We start from the raw sequence: 17,100 nt of genomic DNA on the forward strand, positions 1-17,100 counted from the left end.
ACACCCAGATCAGAGGCCTGGTGGCTTGGCCAATGTCTCAAAGCAAATGAAAAGATCTCCCTCTCCTGGACTCCCACCTAGAACTTTTTCCTAGACACAAAGATGCCTTCTTTCTGGATTTCCATACAACCTTAGCTGCTACCTGGTTCTGTTTATGTCATTCACAAAAACTGGAAATTCCTAGGTCAATCGTCTCTTTTTGCCAAACACAGGCATGTACTATACAATTAAAGAAGGTTTTCAACCTGTCAGTCCTGCCTAAAACTGGCCAGGACCACCACAATATACAGCACCCCTCCCCCAACCCTGCCAATTCACCCTGCCTCATTTCTTACCATTTGTTTAGGATCGTAAGTTTAGGGTCATGGAGTAGAAGCAGGTGAGCCCAACTATTGACCAGTTGTTCAGCAGACATGTTCTAGAATGATGGAAGTGGTCTCTTTCTATGCTAATATAGTAGCACCCAACCACATGTGGTTATCAATCACTTGAAAGGTGGCTAGTATGACGGAGGAACTGTATTTTTAACTTAATTCTGTTGAATCTTAGTAAGTTAATTTTAAATAGATATGTGGCTAGTGGCTACTATATTTAGACAATCCAGCTATTGACCATACAGGTAAAAATAGGGCCCCAAGCACCAGTGAGGCATGTGATAGGAGCTGGTTGACTAATAAATCCAGAGTCCTACAAGGTCCTACCTGCCACTGGCATAGATCTGGGTCAAGTTCACCAAAAGCCTCCCAGAAGAGTATGTGAAAGACAGACGCTGGGAGGGCGGGACAAAATGTTGCTCTCTTTACAGAATACAATTTTGCACCTGCCATTTTCAGAGCTAGAGACAAGATTTGTGAATCAAATGGAAAGAATAGTATTAGCCACATCCCCATCAACATGCTAGTGGGGAGTGGGGCATGTGCGTGTCCACAAAGGAAGAGCCCTGTTGAAGTTCCTGATGGGGAAGGGCACTGGCAGGGGGACCGTGAGCCACCTGCCCCAAGGTGGGTCAGCCCAGTCCTCTGCATTATCCTTCACACATACTTTAGTGCTAAACCAAGAAAGCAAAAACATTCCTAAGTTAGGGATGAGCTGTGGCACAACCTACCACAGACCCCACGTGGTGATGACATCTCCAGAAATGTCACAAAAGCCTGCCCAGCGCTGCCCTCCCCCTCCTTCCCCCCCACCCCCCAGTCTCTGGCCCTACATTTAACAGGAAGCTCATGAGCAGGGGCTACATCCCATAACCCTGAACACCCACTGGCTGGCACAGCAGGCCCTCAGCTCACATTTGGGAGGCAGGAGGGGAAAAGCCTTCAGAACTCCCACTTGGCACACATGTTCCTGTCCAGAGCCAGCCCCCAGCCCCACCCCTGTCCCCACAAACAGTGAGAAAGTAAGTCAGCCAGCTACAAGGCCTGACTGCCACCCAAGGCTTGGGACAGGTTCCTAAGGAAAGATGGTGGGCCAGGACTTTCCTGTCGGGGAGCCCCTGTATGAGTCTAGTCCAGATTCCCACAAGGCCTCAGACACTCGGCTTTTGGGGGGACTCGCTGCTTCATCTGGGACTTCACTTGGCTTTCCTCCCCTGAAGATGAGGAGAGAGCACTGCTTCCCTATTTTTCCCTTCCTTGGGTAAAACCTCTTTTAGGAGGACAGGTTTTTTATAAACTGCTAATACCCTTGGGGAAGAAGCCATGGCAGGAATGAGAAAAAAAAGAAAGCCCTACTATTTGCCCTTTTCCCACTTTTCTCCTTTTCCACCTAACCCTATAGAGGCACAGAAGGCAATGGTGGGGTGTCGGCGCAGAATGGGTTGGCGGTGTTTTAGAAGCACATGCGGAGGCAAAAGGCCTCTCGGATGCTGCACAGGAATTCAGCTCTGCCAGCACCAGGGCATGTGCTAGTTCTTGTCACCTGCGCCTCACGGCCGGCGCACCCAGTAGGCACACAGGGCTCTGCGGGGGCAGTGGTGGCCACGGGTAGTTCTTACAAATATGAGAACCGGGAAAAACAACGGCAAAGTATAATCAAGAAACTTTAAATGTAGCAAATTCATCAGTGTTTTTGAAAGGTCTTTTTCAGTATTACTTTTATATATTCAACTACAAAAAAAAATCACACTGAAGTTTAGAATAAAATTGTCAATTAAAAATGGTTGGGGGTAAGCCTAAGCTCAACAACATTTGAATAAAGAAATGATTACTGAAAAATTAAACATCTGTTTAGGGAAGGAGAATCTGGAGGAACTAATCAAATTAAACTTGCAACGTTAATGCTGAATCCCTGTGGCCAAAGATGCAGACTAATGGCTCCATGAAACCGTCCTTTTAAGGCTGGATGAAATTAACCACATAAGGTCTCTCTTCTTGAAAAGTACTCTTTGCGGGGTGGGGGTGGGGGAGGGAAGTACTCTTAAAATAAAAAAATTCCATTCTAAAATATTTTTTTAAATCATAAAAAATAAATAATTTTATTTATTATAGCATCTGGATGCTAGTTTTTGAGAAACAGCCTTAGATGAGATTTTGCTAATGTTCATTTTTCAAGATGAGACTCTCTAAGCCATTAAAAAACATATTATTAGGGATTTTTAGTCCTAGCAGATAAAGTATAGTGAGGAAGCATGGTGGAGCTGGAAGCTTGCTGGGTTAGGACAGGAGTTCTGAAAACACGATGCCTGGCGAGCCTGTGCACCTCCTGGGCCTTCATTGTCTCACTGGTAAAATAAGCAGATAGGACTAAGCCCATGAGGAATTTCCTGGATCCTTTCTCACTGGAAAAATCTGTGTTTCTATGTTAGAATAAATTACACACAATGTCAACACCTTGAGAGCAGGGGGCAGCAAACTATGGCCCATAAGCCAGATCTGGTCTGTGGCCTCTTTCTGTATGGCTCGAAAGATGATAATGGCTTATACATTTCTAAAGCTTGTAAAAACAAACAAACACACCAAATGCAAAAACATACGAGACCAGACCACAGGTGGCCCACGAATCCTAAGATATTTACTATCTGATCCTTTATGGAGAAAGTTTGCTGACCTCATTCCCTTAGAGGATAGACATTAATGAGAAGCCCTTCTCCATATGAGGGCAGAAAAGGTTGCAGCCAAGAGGAGTCCACTCAGGACAGCATCAGAAAAGTAGGAACAGTACTTCCTGTGCTAACGGGGACTGGAGGCATCAGCTGGAGGCCCCTACCCGATAGCTGAGGCAGAGCCGTGGACTTTCTAAGGCCACACAACAGGAGTGGTAGGAGGTTCAGACTAAAGCTGCTGCATACAGGTCTGTAGGTTGTACACTGCACAACTCTAGGAGACAATGGTCTCCCGTGGGGCACTGGAGTATGCAATTTGCTGGGCTACAGAGCACCTCTGGGTCAGGCCACCTGTGGTATTTTATAGTTGAACTTCGCACATGGTAATGTGAAATAACTTTGTTAAAGTTTTTGTTATTCACAACTTTCAAGACCTTATGTGGATGTGCCCCCATCAAGTTACTGTGACATTTTTCATCAGAGCTCTTATACCTGCTTGGTGGCCCCAGGCATTTCGTTGCTCTGGCCCTGGCCTTGGCCTTGGCCTTGGCCACTGGAGCAGTAGTGGTCATCTGAGATGGTGATCTGCTCATTCTCCTCAGCTTCCAGCTGACTCTGGTTGAAACGCAGAGAACCTTTTAGAATGTCTTTGATCTAGTTTTCAAAAAGAAGAAAATAAATGAAAGAGATGAATGAGTTTGTTTCACAATGCTAGCTAAACCTCTAACATTTAAACTAGACTTATCCCTGACCACTTTTTAATAGTATGGATATGAATATATTACCAGAAGAAAGGAGTAACAGAAAAAAAATCCAACTCTATCAAAGCCATGGACTTACTAATGACCAAGGAAAATTTCAGTCTTAATGGCCAGGTTCTCGCAGGGTGAGCCCTGGGTGTCACATCCTGGGCAAGAAGTACCATTTGCTTAGCTACCCAGCCCCACGGAACAGCCCTTAGCTACCAAAGTGGCTGCACCCGGCTGAGCTGTTAATAACAAAGGCAGACATCTGAGAGCAGCACGCTCTCTTCATTAACATATATGTTCCACGCAGCCCTCCAAGCATTGGGGAAACGTGGTCCTTGTGGGTCTGAGGACTGCTGTGGGTGGTGATTATTACTCGTGCTCCAAAGACAGCATGGATTTATGGATGAACAACTGAACATGCTGCTGGACCACACAACACCAGCTCCGGGTGAGGAACAAACGGAATGGCTTTGGTAAGAGGAAGAAGCAAGGGTGGGGACAGACAACTAGCTTGAGCTGCAAGCTCGTCAGACATAATTGCCAGTAGGACTGAGAGGTGTAAGGAGCTGGGGAGTCAGGATGGGCTCTGCCCAGGAGGAAATGAGGGGCTGGTGTTAATACCATGGTAGGCCTTGCCATAGCGTGCCCTCCCCAACAGGCACTAGAAGAAAGGCCAGTGGATTGCAAAGTCAGGTCAAATGGACATACCTGTTTTAATCCTGCCAGAGAAACCAGAATTTGATCTTCTTTTTCCAAATTTTCTTGTAATATCACATCTTGAATATTTACTGAAAACAAAAGAATGACATTTTAGAACGAATGCTCTGAGTATAACTTATCTACTAGCCACACCATAACTTGCTTGGAAATTTTTCTGTCCAATTTCATGGCAAGTATTTCCACCAAGGATGCTCTGCCCAGCTGCAGATGAGGCAGGTGTCGGGGAGAGCAGAGGGGAGCACTGAGCCTAATGTGCACAGCCTTCCCACCAACGCGCCACAAATACATTCTCATGACGACAGATGGGCCTTCACTTCCGCAGGGAGACCCGGGCACCTCCTGCTAACCTCTGATGTGAACGGCCTAGAGCATTTATCCAGCCTCGGGGAGGAAACGTTTCAGCCTGGCCTTCCTACACTGCCTCATGGTTCAGTGATGTTAACTCACCTTTCTGAAGGCCAGGCCCTCCCAGGTGACTGAAGTTAGTAAAGATACCGTCTTTAAAGATTTAAACAGTAAAGCATGTTGTCAGTTCCACAAAATGGTAAGAATGATAGGACGAACTCACGGCACTGCAGGTGCCATCAGACAACAAGGCCTACGGAGTCAGCCTGACGTCGTCACAGGAGCTACTTCTCTCCGTCCTCCAGAAGGCTCACCCTCCACGTGAGAAGTCCTTCATCAGGCCCGGTCTGAGGGATCCGGCAAGTCAGTTGTGACCGCCAGGCACAGCACTGCACTGAGCTGCCCACCAGGAGGTCCAACATGCAACGGTGCTCAGCACTCCCCCACCGCGCGCCTGAGGGAGGCACACAGCCCTCTCGGGGGCCTACTGAGCTGGATTCTCAGGGGAGCTCAGGGGGAGGGGGCAGAGCCCTCTCCCCGCGACAGGGCTAGGCAGGAGAATGCATTGGTGCGGGTGACAATAAAACACACTTTAAAAAAGATACCTTTATGCACACCAGTTGGAGAATCACTATAATAAGTACGCTCACCCTCCATTAACACCTGCTTTCTGATTTCGTGGCCTTAAAGCACACCTCGGGGCGCCTGGGTGGCTCAGTCATTGAGCGTCTGCCTTCAGCTCAGGTCATGATCCCAGGGTCCTGGGATCGAGCCCTACATCGGGCTCCCCGCTCAGTGGGGAGCCTGCTTCTCCCTCTGCCTGCCGCTCCTCCTGCTTGTGCTCTCTCTCTCACTCTCACTCTATCTCAAATTAAAAAAAAAAAAAAAAGTACACCTACTTATAAGGTCTTACCTGCCCCATGCTTAGTCATTCATCCAGTAGAGCTGCCCCAGTCTCAACTGGGGACTCCTCAGTTCCATGCCCGGCCCCCATCGGCCACCAGAGCTATGTGTCACTCCCTGCTTGCTTACCCCTGCCCTGCTGGTGCCAGTGGCAAAGCCGGCCCACTCTTCTCCTGGCCCGCAGCCCCTGGGCCCACAGCTGCGTGGACCGGCTCTTCCTCATGGTTCAACTCCAGGCCCAGGCTGCCTCCTCAGGGCAGCCTTCTTGCCCATCCAAACCAAGGGAGGCCAGGTCACCCTCCGGTCACGGCCATGGCGTCTCTGCTCCCATACTCTCACTAGGCACCTGTCACCAGCCGGCATGATCACATGCGTTTGCGGGCTTACGTGTCGTCCGTCTCCCCCAATAGGACATAAGCTCCGAGACTGTCTTGCTCAGGGCTCTACTCTCAGCCCTTAGAACGAGGCTTGGTGCATTTTAGGGACACAGTTAAGTACTGACTGATGGAGCAAATGTGGCAAAACACTCTTGGAACTTGCATTTCAAAACACTGCTATGCTAAATATTTCCAAAAGTATTTCCAGAAAAGGAGAAGGCAAAGACTGATACCATCAACATGAGCCTGGCCGGACAGTCTGTCAGAATCTTCAACAACAATAAGTCCCTAAACCACGCCGACAAGTCCTCTTACACACCACGGCAGAAAAACACAGCTTTGATTTACTCAGAAAACGTGACTGTAGTTTCTGGCTAATAATAAAGGCCTGCTTCAAAACAAGAAAGCAAGATGAATGGGAATGGAATAACAGATATAATTAGAGAGAGAATGTTTTTGGTTTCCTTAAAAGCCTGTAACAATTTGTTCTCTCTCAACAAAAGAAGAACACGGAATCCCCTCAACAAGACACAGACGACAGCCAACGACAGGGACCTGACTAGAACCAGTTATGTAGGCCTTTTAGAGCACGGAAAAGGTTGCTTTTGTTTTTAGGACTGCCGGGGTTGTTAAGGCAGAGGTTTGAGGGTCTCAGGGCTGCCTGGGACGGCATGACGCGTAGTAGCTGGGTAGTTTGGTGGGGTGGTGAGTTCCGCCCCACTGAGCTGCAATGTGGGGCAGATTTCCCAGCTTCTGCTGTGTAAGCGGGGGTGGCAGGGGAAGAACTCCCGGGCCCTGAAAGGAAGCTCAGCTAATGGGCGCAGGAACACCCGTACATCTGGAATAAGCATGGGAGGGGGGTGCTTCTTGGGTCCAAGGAGCTAATGGAGGGGAGGCCACTGGAGGCCACACGCAGCGAATCAGGGGGTCAGGCAAAGACGGCCTGCTGCCCTGACTCTGTCTGCAGCTCCGCCTGCCCTTCGATAGTCTGTGGGGCAACATATCCCGAAGCCAAAGGTTTGGCCAAATGGCCTGCTCCTGCATCCAGTGTAATGTGGGGCCCATGGTCAACAGCAACCAGGACCGAAGGCCTTTAGGGTCACAGGCTACAGGCTAATAGGGCAGTCAGTCAGTAGCTCCAGTGGCGACGGAAGCCCGTAACTATGCAGGAATAGAGTTCTCCTTAGAGGCCAACAAACACCCAGAAGGCACTCAGAGGCCCTTCCTCAAATACCAAAGAGACATATGAGCCATTCTAGCACCCTGACACCATCCTGGCAGGGAGAAGAGACAAAGTGGAGAAACCCTAACTGTGGATATGTGTTCAGATGAGATGGTTAACTTGTAAGAGACCAGGTTGCCTCTAATTGGCAAGTTTAAGCCTTGGACTGCCATTGGTGGGAATGAAACTTCAGATGAGATTTCTGTGTACCTGAGTTTAAATATATGATTCATTATCCCACTAGGGAAGTATCAGTGTCTATCTGAGATCTTACAAAATCATAGTGGTCACGTTGCCTGAAAATCCCAAGAAGCAAGTCACCCCAGTGTTCTCTCTTAGATGCCACAAACCCATACTTGGGTAGTGGTGGCGATGAAAGTGAAAGTACAGCTGTATGGGCAAGCTGGAACAAGAGAAGCCCCTGTCTTTCATGACAGTCCTAAGTGGGACTAAAGCCACTTCCCCCCTGTGTTCTGGCTTGAGCAGAGCCTGAACAGCCAACAGGCCTGGACGCTCACTGCTGTACTGTCTCCTGGGTCTAGAGGCGGCGGCGCACTGGTGGGCCACCTCAGCTCCACCTTCCATTCCTTCCTCCTCAACATGTCCCAGATCTCATTTAGGGCAACACCGTGCGCACCTCCCCTCACAGCCAAGGTTGGTCACCTGACACAGCTCTGGCCAATGAGGCGTAAGAAAAGTCCCCGGATGGAGCTTCTGGAAAGCTCCTTATTGGGTCTGACTCAGTATGTGCCTTTTGGACCTTTACACTTCCCACTTTTTTTTTTTTTAAGATTTTATTTATTTGACAGAGAGAGAGAGCACAAGCAGGGGATCAGCAAGTGGAGGCAGAGGGAGAAGCAGGCTTCCCGCTGAGCAAGGAGCCTGATGTGGGGCTCGGTCGCAGGACCCTGGGATCATGACCTGAGCCGAAGGCAGATGCTTAACCATCTGAGCCACCCAGGCGCCCAACACTTTCCACTTTTGTGACCTGAAATGCTGGCAGGCACTCCGCAAGTCATCTTGCAAGCATGTGGATGAGGATTATGGCTGAAGGGCTATGGGCAGTAAACCAGAGGCAGCCGGGGGCATTGGGCACATCATGGAGCTGCTATACTTGCTTGGACTGCCCACCTCCGGGCTTCTTTTAGTTATTAAACAAACACAAAACTTCCTGATTTGTTTATTCTACTGCTTTTTGGGTTTATGTTTGTGTCCCAAATTTCCCTTCTTTAATAAGGACACCAGTCACTGGATTAACCAAGTATGACCTTGTCCCAACTTGATTATATCTGTATAGACCCTATTTGCAAACAAGGTCGCATTCACAAGTTCCAGGTGGACTTGAAATGGCAGCGTCGGGGTGGGGCGGAGAACACTATTCAACCCAGTACAGCAGCAAAACTGCTTCACTGTCACACAGGATCCAAACCATCCAGTTCGTCTAATGAAAAGGGATTGAGAAAGCCCCACCAATCCTCTCCTGCACGTGGAGTATGATCTCAAGTTCCAGGCTGGGGGTCCGGCCTGCTGTGCAGTGTGGCTGGCCAAGGGTATACCCAGGGAGGGAGAAGAGCCCAGAGCCTTAGTATCCTCAGCGGTAGACCCTTACCCAGAATTCTTTAGCCTTATTTTTAAAACAAGATCAAAGATCAGAATCTGATGGAAACCAGGACCTTCTGCCCTGAAAACCCACATATCTATATAATGTTCATTTAATCTTAAGGACAAATCTCCGTTATAATCAACTAAATTGACTAGTCTCATTTTAACAAATCCAGCATATAGAAATCCAAATTAAAACAAAAGGGCACCTTTGGAGGCTATACGAGATTTCTGACTTTACAAACAAAGTACTGGCCAAGTAAATCCTTTGCCTAATCAGTTTAACTATATATTGATTTAAGGTAGCATTTATGAATATTCTACTAATATATAACTTCTCAGTAACAAATCTATTGCTTTAAGTTGCACCTGCATGTAAAAACAGAAAAACATAATGATGTTTTTCTCATGCCTTAAAATATTAAATGCAGAAATGTGAAATGTTCAAATTTCCAACGCAATGCACATTTTTTTCTTATAGCAAGAGGCAGAGTAAATTATGAGATAAAGGCTCTTTCTTTTTGTTCCTGCATAGAAGGAAGATTATGTTCTTTATAATCTTCTATTTAAGTTTTATGTATTATAGACGTTACAGCACTGAAACTAAAGGAGGAAAATCTCACAGAACTACTTCTGTGGAAATTACACAAAAATCTCATCAATAACAGTTCCATGGTGACTCCACTGTTTCTAAAGAGGTGTCAATGCCACAAAAATAGATCTCTGACTCTAAGAGTAATGGAAATGGCACACAAACTACTTTTTACAATTTCTTAAAAACTTTTTTCTTCAATGCTAGAATAAAAGTGTTTTATTTGAATGGCTGGTACAAAAGGTAACATAAGCCCATATTCATTAAGAAGGGAAGCAGACAAGAGATAAAAGCAGTTAGAACTAGCATCTATCTGTAGTGGAGGCGGAATTCAGTTTCCTTGTGCCTGAGGGTAATACCAGAACCTTCCTCCAAGATGAAAGTAAATAAATGGTAAGTAAAAAGGTTAATAAATGACGAAGAGTAAATAAATTAGCACAGTACCTCACCCACTATAGAAGCTCAGGACTTGGTACCTTTCATTTTGGCATGGCGACATGACCTCATCTGACTATCCCAATGACCATTCTCGATGAGGACCATCAGCCTATTACAGAAAAGGGAGCCAAGCTCAGCAATCCCCGGTCCATCACCTGAGGTCTCATGATGGGAAAGTGGTAGAGCTAGGACTAGATTCCAGATCATCTGGACTCCTGGGCTCCCTAACACTTCCATACACAGCACTGATGGAGGGGCCAGAGAGAGATATGAAGAGGCATAGGACAGGGTCTTGCCACTGACTTGACTGCCTTCTGATGCCAGTGCCCTTTCTTTGGTGGTGGAACTGACTTAAGTGAGGCCAGCCGGCACAACAGGAAGTCACCTCCATGCAAAACAGACTGCTCTATCATTTCTACGAGAACTTTCCAGAGCACTGGCACTAGCATCAAACAGCTTGAACTTTGATGACCTTAGGCAGAGATTCGTGTATCACTAAACCCATCCATAATGGGGACAATACCTATCTTAGAGGGCTGCTGAAGAGATTGGATGGGATAATCAAAGTGGTCCACTTCTAGCACACTGCTCACTATTACTATTATTGGTTAGTATGTTTTTTCCCCCCTTTTCCAGTACCTCAAATATCCAGATAAATGGATTCTGCTCTTTGAGGTTATCTCATCTCTGACAGACATTTAGTTACCTTGACCTCAGACAATCTCATATGAGACTGTCCCAGACTCTAAAGAGGAAATATTCAGGCTGTTACAAAATGGAGGGGTCACATGGAGGGTTGACCTAGGGTCACCTGTGTGACCAGAATGGTAGTAGCTGAAGAGGTTGCCATGAGTCAAGGAGCAGGGGGGAGGGTGAGGCAGACCTGTAATTTGTCACTATTGGCTTTGGCAGCACTGTTGACAAAGGAATTTGTGCTCACAGAGTGTGTGCCATGGTTGGCCAGATCTTGGGAGAAGGCAGGTTTAGTAGAGACTGCAGGTGTCAAATTCATTCTTTGATAGATCGTGTGTATTTGTGTGTCTCTGCAAATGTCATTCCCCTTCTAGAAGACTCTCCTAGCCTCCTTACAACAGCACACCCTTCTTTTTTTCAAAGTTTACCTTAAAACTGTGTTCAAGCATCAGTTTCCTATTAACAGTCTTCCCTTTGAAAGCATCCAGTTGTTGGGACTCTCTTCCTGCTTCATTTTTTACTCTTGGAACTGTATTCATATACGAGGTTCAAAAATTAAAGTCTCCTGACTTTCTCTTTCTCTTTAAAATAAATAAAATCTTTAAAAAAATGGGGGGAGGGCACCTGGGTGGCTCAGTCATTTAAGCATATGACTCTTGGTTTTGGCTCAGGTCATGATCTCATGGGTCATGGGATCAAGCCCAGTGTCTGGCTCCGTGCTCAGCATGGAGTCTGCTTAAGACTCTTTCTCCCTCTACCTCTGATCCTCTCTACCCGCTCCGGCCCCCGAGCTCTCTCTCTCAGATAAATAAATAAAATCTTAAAAAAAAAAAAAAAGATTAAAGTCTCCTGAAACTTCACAGTTCTGTGTGGCAAACTGTGGACTCAGAATCTTTTGGTTCCAAATGTGGTACTCTGTTCACTATACCCTTATTACTCTAGAACCCTACCGGTCCCTGCTAATGTTTCTGACATCACTCTGGGAGGACCTTGGTTTCATGTGACACTATGTGTCACTTTAGGTATTTCTAATGAGGTATATTTTCCTTGGTGCTTGTACTCTCTCTCTCTCTCCCACTTCACCCTACCCTCAACCCACTTCTCCTAGAACCTATTTTTGTATCAGAGAGCAGGTCCTTAGTATGGCTGAATGAACAATGCAGGGCTTTCCCACAAGCAACAGGGTGGACTTTTATGTCCCGAGGAATAGATGTAGGTGAGCTATTTCTCAGGTGAAGAATGAAGGGATATTAACATGCTCAACCAGATCTCAGATTGAGAAGTGATAGGGGCAGATGAAGGGAAATAACTTTCACTGATGATTTCTTAAGAGCCAAGTATTGAGTCAGGCACTTTATGCTCAATATTTTCTTAAAAAGCAAAAGCAGATCACACAGAAAATATAATCAAGGGTCCTATTTTGTATCCAGCTGCCAAAATGACTGAAGGCCCTAAACTTAGCACTGGGAAAGGAGCAGTTAGGAAAATCCAAGGGTAAGACTAAGCAAAGATGTGTTTTGCACTTAAGATTAGTTTTTGTTGCCAATAAATAATTATCTTAAGTAAACTGAGTATGCTTAGCAGAGTTAAAAATCTTTACTCATCTCTACCATTTAGCATCTTATTGTCTTCGGACTTACCACCCTGCCAGCCAGGGAGTGTCATGGAAGCATGATTCCTCACAGCAAAATCTATCATATTCATGATATAGCTGAGGGTCCACCAGAAGAAAGACTTTATATATATTTTTAAATGTAAACAGTCTCTAAGCTCCAGTAATGGTTAGATGCCTTTGCCAGAAGACGTACTTCTAAAAATAGAAGCAGAAACATAGGTAGGGACTTACTAAAAGGAAATACCCAGGGTTCTGCCATCAGTCCGTCTCATTTGGAAGCAATCAGATAGGAATGCAGTTTGAATAAGACTGACCTAAAATCACATTAGTTAGTCAAATAAGATCCTGTGACCTGGGTTTAAGATGGATATAATTTCTTGCGAATTTTAGGCAATAAAGGTTTTGCTGATAGGAGGATCTAGTGAAAGTTAAGTGTTGCTTCTCAGTTGGTATTTAAACATGGCCCAAGGCAGCAAACATTAGCCTTTATTTAAAATTTAAATTTAATTAGCCAACATATAGTACATCATTAGTTTCAGATGTGGTGTACAATGATTTAGCAGGTGGTGGGGGTGGGGTAACTGGGTGATGGGCATTAAGGAGGGCACGTGATGTGATGAGCAGTGGGCATTAATAGGCAAGTGATGAAGATTAACCTTCTTAACTTGGGTTTCACCTTTCTCTACACACAAGCTCTGTGCTTAGCATGAGATGCTTGTGGTGGCCACAAAATCCTTGAGCTTTGAAGCAAGCCTGTTTCCACAAGATGGGGTAGACAAGTCTTTTGTCTACTGGGTCATTAGCTGGAGAGGGCCCGGATTGGAGGACATGGAGAGGCAGCCTGGAATGGAAGGCTGAGAACACACTACGTAGTCTGACAGTTTAAGGAAGATGAAGGATTTGGAAATTATATTTTAAAAGAGAAAGAGGGACAGATAGTCAGTGTGGGTTCCCCCTGTGGAAGAGCATGTGGGAACATGGGAGACAGCCAGAAGGTGGAAAACAACATGAGGAAAGATGGACAGTCTCTACCGAGGCCACAGGATCAGAGTTGTGGTATCTTCACCCAGGAAAGGATAAGACAGTGTATAATTTGCTCAGTTTTTCTAAACAGGCATAGGGTTGGCACAAGGGAGATGCTGACCAGTTGTTTCAGGTCTTCTGATCATAAAACTGAGGCGGAGGTAGGAAGAGCCTTCTACTACTAGAATAGAACAAGTTCAAAGAGGCTGAAAACAGAACTGAATTTCAGATGATTGAAGGCTCCGCCAGAATAGCAGGGGAGGTTCTGAATTCTGCCCACAGAATTCAGTGGCACGTGTGCCTGAAGTGTGCAGTCAGGAATACATTAATAGGATTATGAATATATTCATTTAATCATGCCCACATAACTTTAAGTTCTTCTGCTCTCTGCTGCTTGAAGACTGTCATGGGCCAGTAACATCAGGTCACCAGAGGGCTGTTAGAAATGCAGAACTTCAGGCCCCAGAGCACACCTACTGAATCTGAAATCGGCATTTTAATAAGATTCTCAGGTGAAGGTATCTTTTCCTTCTCCAGAGGACTGTGCTGCCCACAATTAAATGCAGTATTTAAAATTCTCAAAATAATTACGAAAACTTTTATCACAGCGTGACTGACAGAGGAAGCTGTCTGGTGATCACATTTTCTTTCCCTGTTTTTCAAATGCCATTAGTTAACTGCCTGATTGAACCTTTCCAAAGACAGCCATTGAAAGTCGTTTTATAAACACAAGATTTATAAAGTTCTTACAGAAGCAAACAAACTGATTTTCAAAACTGGCCTCCTCTTACAGCTAATGCTTACATAAATATTATGGCAAGTGCAAAGTCAGCAATGCCGTGTGCATCAAAACGGCAGAGAATCTGATCTCCCACTACTGACTCAAGGGTGGCCTTAGTAGAGATCAGTGAAAGAGAAGCCAGGGACTGGCACTGGGTCAGGACACAGGTGTGTGACAAGCTGGCTGTGTGTCTCTCCTCTCCGGACCTGGTCTCCTTATCTGTGAAATGAAGAACTGCTGAGCTGGCTTTTAGAACTTCCAGATGTTCAGCATTCTAGGATCGTGGGAGCTACAGCACTTTGGGAAACCTAACTGCCCTCGATTCCCTGCATTTAACCCTGCCTCTGTTACCACAAACCACCCACTAAAGGGCAAGGGGCTGGAAACCACCATCTAAACAGCAAGCGGAGGACTGGAAATACCTCTGGTGGCAACCGGCAAGTGCCGGCTTTAGGGCCAGCAGGGTGAGCAGCTCGTGCTCCCTGTAAACAGACGGCAGCTCAGCCCAGCTGCTCACAGATCAGAGAAGCGTGGGCTGCTTACCCACGTGCAGTTATGCGTAAAATACGGCAAATCTAAAAATAGCCTGAGCTCAGCCACAGAGGTTAATCCTGTCAATGGCTTTTAACTCAACTGTCAGGATGACAGGAAGGGGAGTAACTATAGCAACTGAAAAATGAACACGTAAAACAAGTCTTCTGAAGTTGACAGGAAAGTTAGGTTTAACAAAACATGTATTTTCAATTCCTGTCTCTCAGTCTTTGAATTCAAGCAGTTCAATTACGTGGAAGTCAGAAAATTAGAATCTTGGTAGCGTTTCGATAAAACAAATATTCCTTTCTATAAAACAAAATCCAAAGTTTTGGGTTCCAGGACCATAAGGAAAGAACTGCTAACCTGTCAATGTTATTATCTCTATAATTAAAGGACCATTTGAACAAATGCCTTTATATAATTTTTAACTGAGAGGTTTTTCTCTGTATTTGTTCTGGCAGTTATAAAAAGAGCCCTGAACTGTACTTGACATTTTAAGGCATTACTGCATGTCTGATGAAACCGTAGGGTGAAATGGAATTGTCTTGAAACAAAAGGAACTTAGTGAAAACAATTAACATTAGGAGAGGATACAGAGAAAGACCTGTTAGAACAAGTTTCTGAGGCAGTTCCCAGAACTACCACGGTAGCCTGTGGCCCAGGGCAGAATGGAGGCCCAGCAGCACTCATGGCAAGGAGGCCGCATCATTCTGTTCTGCTAAAGCTATTCTTTCTTGCTCAAAGAGCTCCCACGCCTCATCTTAGGACCGGCATATCCCAAATTCCAGCATCTTTCTGAATAATTTGATAAAGGAATATTTAGCTAGGTGCTGGGCAATTTGGCATTGGTCCTCCTTCTCCCACTAACTAGTTGTAGGGGCCTAGACAAGTGAATACTCAGCACCCTGGTCACAGGCTTGATGAGTGTCTCAGGATCTTCCCTGAGAAGGGACAGTTGGGAATTAAGGGGACAGAGGAGAGAATTTGTGTTGAAAACCCAACTTTGGGCCATTCCCTGTGCTGGGCTTTAAAAACATTTGTTTTGGCAACAAACTGGCAAGGTAGACAATTGTGTCTCCGCTGTACATATGAAGACATGATCATAAGCAGGCTGGGCTAAGAAGTGACAGAGTCTGATCTCACCCTGTGTCGGTCTGATGCCACACAAGGCTGCCTTTCCTGACACCACTCCAGACACTCTTACAACTGACTCTTGCCTGGAGTGTAAAGATGACCCATCCAGGCGCTTCAGCCATCTATAGACTTTCAGTGACTGTCCTGCATTTCCCAAGCATAAAAAATTAGGACCCCTGGAGAGTACCCACCCCTATAATCTTCCTTTCATCCAGGCCATCACTGTTAATGGTTATTTTTGCATCAAATATATACTATTGTGCTACCTGTCTTTTCCCTTAATAATACAGCATGAACATCTCCTTATGTTAATAAATAACTATTTTAATATTTCATATTAAGGTTACATTACACCATGTTATAATCAGTCACTTACTAATGGGTTTTTCAGTTGTTCCAATTTTGTACTGCCTTAATAATCAGTAAAAATAGAAAACATCATATGGAAAAAAATACTAGGGTACTGAAGTGATTTTTAAAGGAAATACAGTAGGCCAAAAAGTAAATCAAGAGCTTCACCTTAATTAACCTTTTTTTGTCTTCCTCTAATTTTTGCTTGGAATAAAAACTGCCTACAACACAGGAATACCCTTTAATAAACCAATAGGCAGGTGAAATGAAATCCATCTGTGGGCCCTGGGGACCAGGATTCTTTAGAGCATCCTTCAACCCTACTTTAAAAAGGCAGTCCTGCTATTTATATGGAGAAAAGAAGTTGACAGCTATATGAAGGGATTCTGGCTGAAAGTGAAACGTACACACAAAAACAAATTTAGTTTTGCGGTTAGTTGAAAATTCACATCTGGTATGGGCTTTTCTTTAATTAAAGTGTTTCCCCCTCCCATGCAATGAGAAAATACTCTTACAGTGCTGATTGAGAGACCGAAATAAGAGCAAAAGCTCTTTGAAAATTCTGAGGCTTAAGTAAAGCTGCTTTAAAGCTGCTATGTGGACCAAACAACTTAGATATTTCCTAACAGGATTTTCTAGAGTTCCAGTAAATCTTTCTCTCAGTCACTTCTTTGTTTTACTTTGGTCAAAACCCAAATCAAACAGTGCAAAGGTCACCCACATAGCCAGAGAAGCAAACATACACATATACACCCACCCACATACTTGCTTTGAAATTAAAATTATATTTAACTAAAATCAGTTATATAATATATATTATTTATATATAAACTATCTCTCTTCATTACTTCTTTTTGATACATTTGAAAGTGGGATGCTATGAGGGGCGCCTAGGTGGCTTAGCTGGTTAAGCGTCTGCCTTCGGCTCAGGTCATGATCCCAGGGTCCTGGGATCGAGCCCCACATTGGGCTCCCTGCTCA

General features: G+C 45.2%; 1 protein-coding gene across 7 annotated transcripts in view; it reads right to left on the reverse strand.

The window, feature by feature from the left end:
* The window catches only part of TBC1D5 (TBC1 domain family member 5), a 570,230-nt gene that overhangs the window by 8,742 nt on the left and 544,388 nt on the right, over nt 1–17,100 (reverse strand). For all 7 annotated transcript variants that reach the window (XM_028099038.2, XM_028099036.2, XM_088026316.1 and 4 more), the window contains 2 exons: nt 4,498–4,577; nt 3,533–3,694 (listed from right to left, as the gene is read on the reverse strand). In XM_028099038.2, the coding sequence (XP_027954839.1) occupies nt 3,533–3,694; nt 4,498–4,577 (242 nt within the window). The remainder of the gene's footprint in view (nt 1–3,532; nt 3,695–4,497; nt 4,578–17,100) is intronic.

This window comes from Eumetopias jubatus, unplaced genomic scaffold (assembly GCF_037043125.1).
Source record: "Eumetopias jubatus isolate StellerSeaLion01/CBP00866 unplaced genomic scaffold, mEumJub1_p1.0 scaffold_1, whole genome shotgun sequence".
Classification (NCBI taxonomy): Eukaryota; Metazoa; Chordata; class Mammalia; order Carnivora; family Otariidae; genus Eumetopias; species Eumetopias jubatus.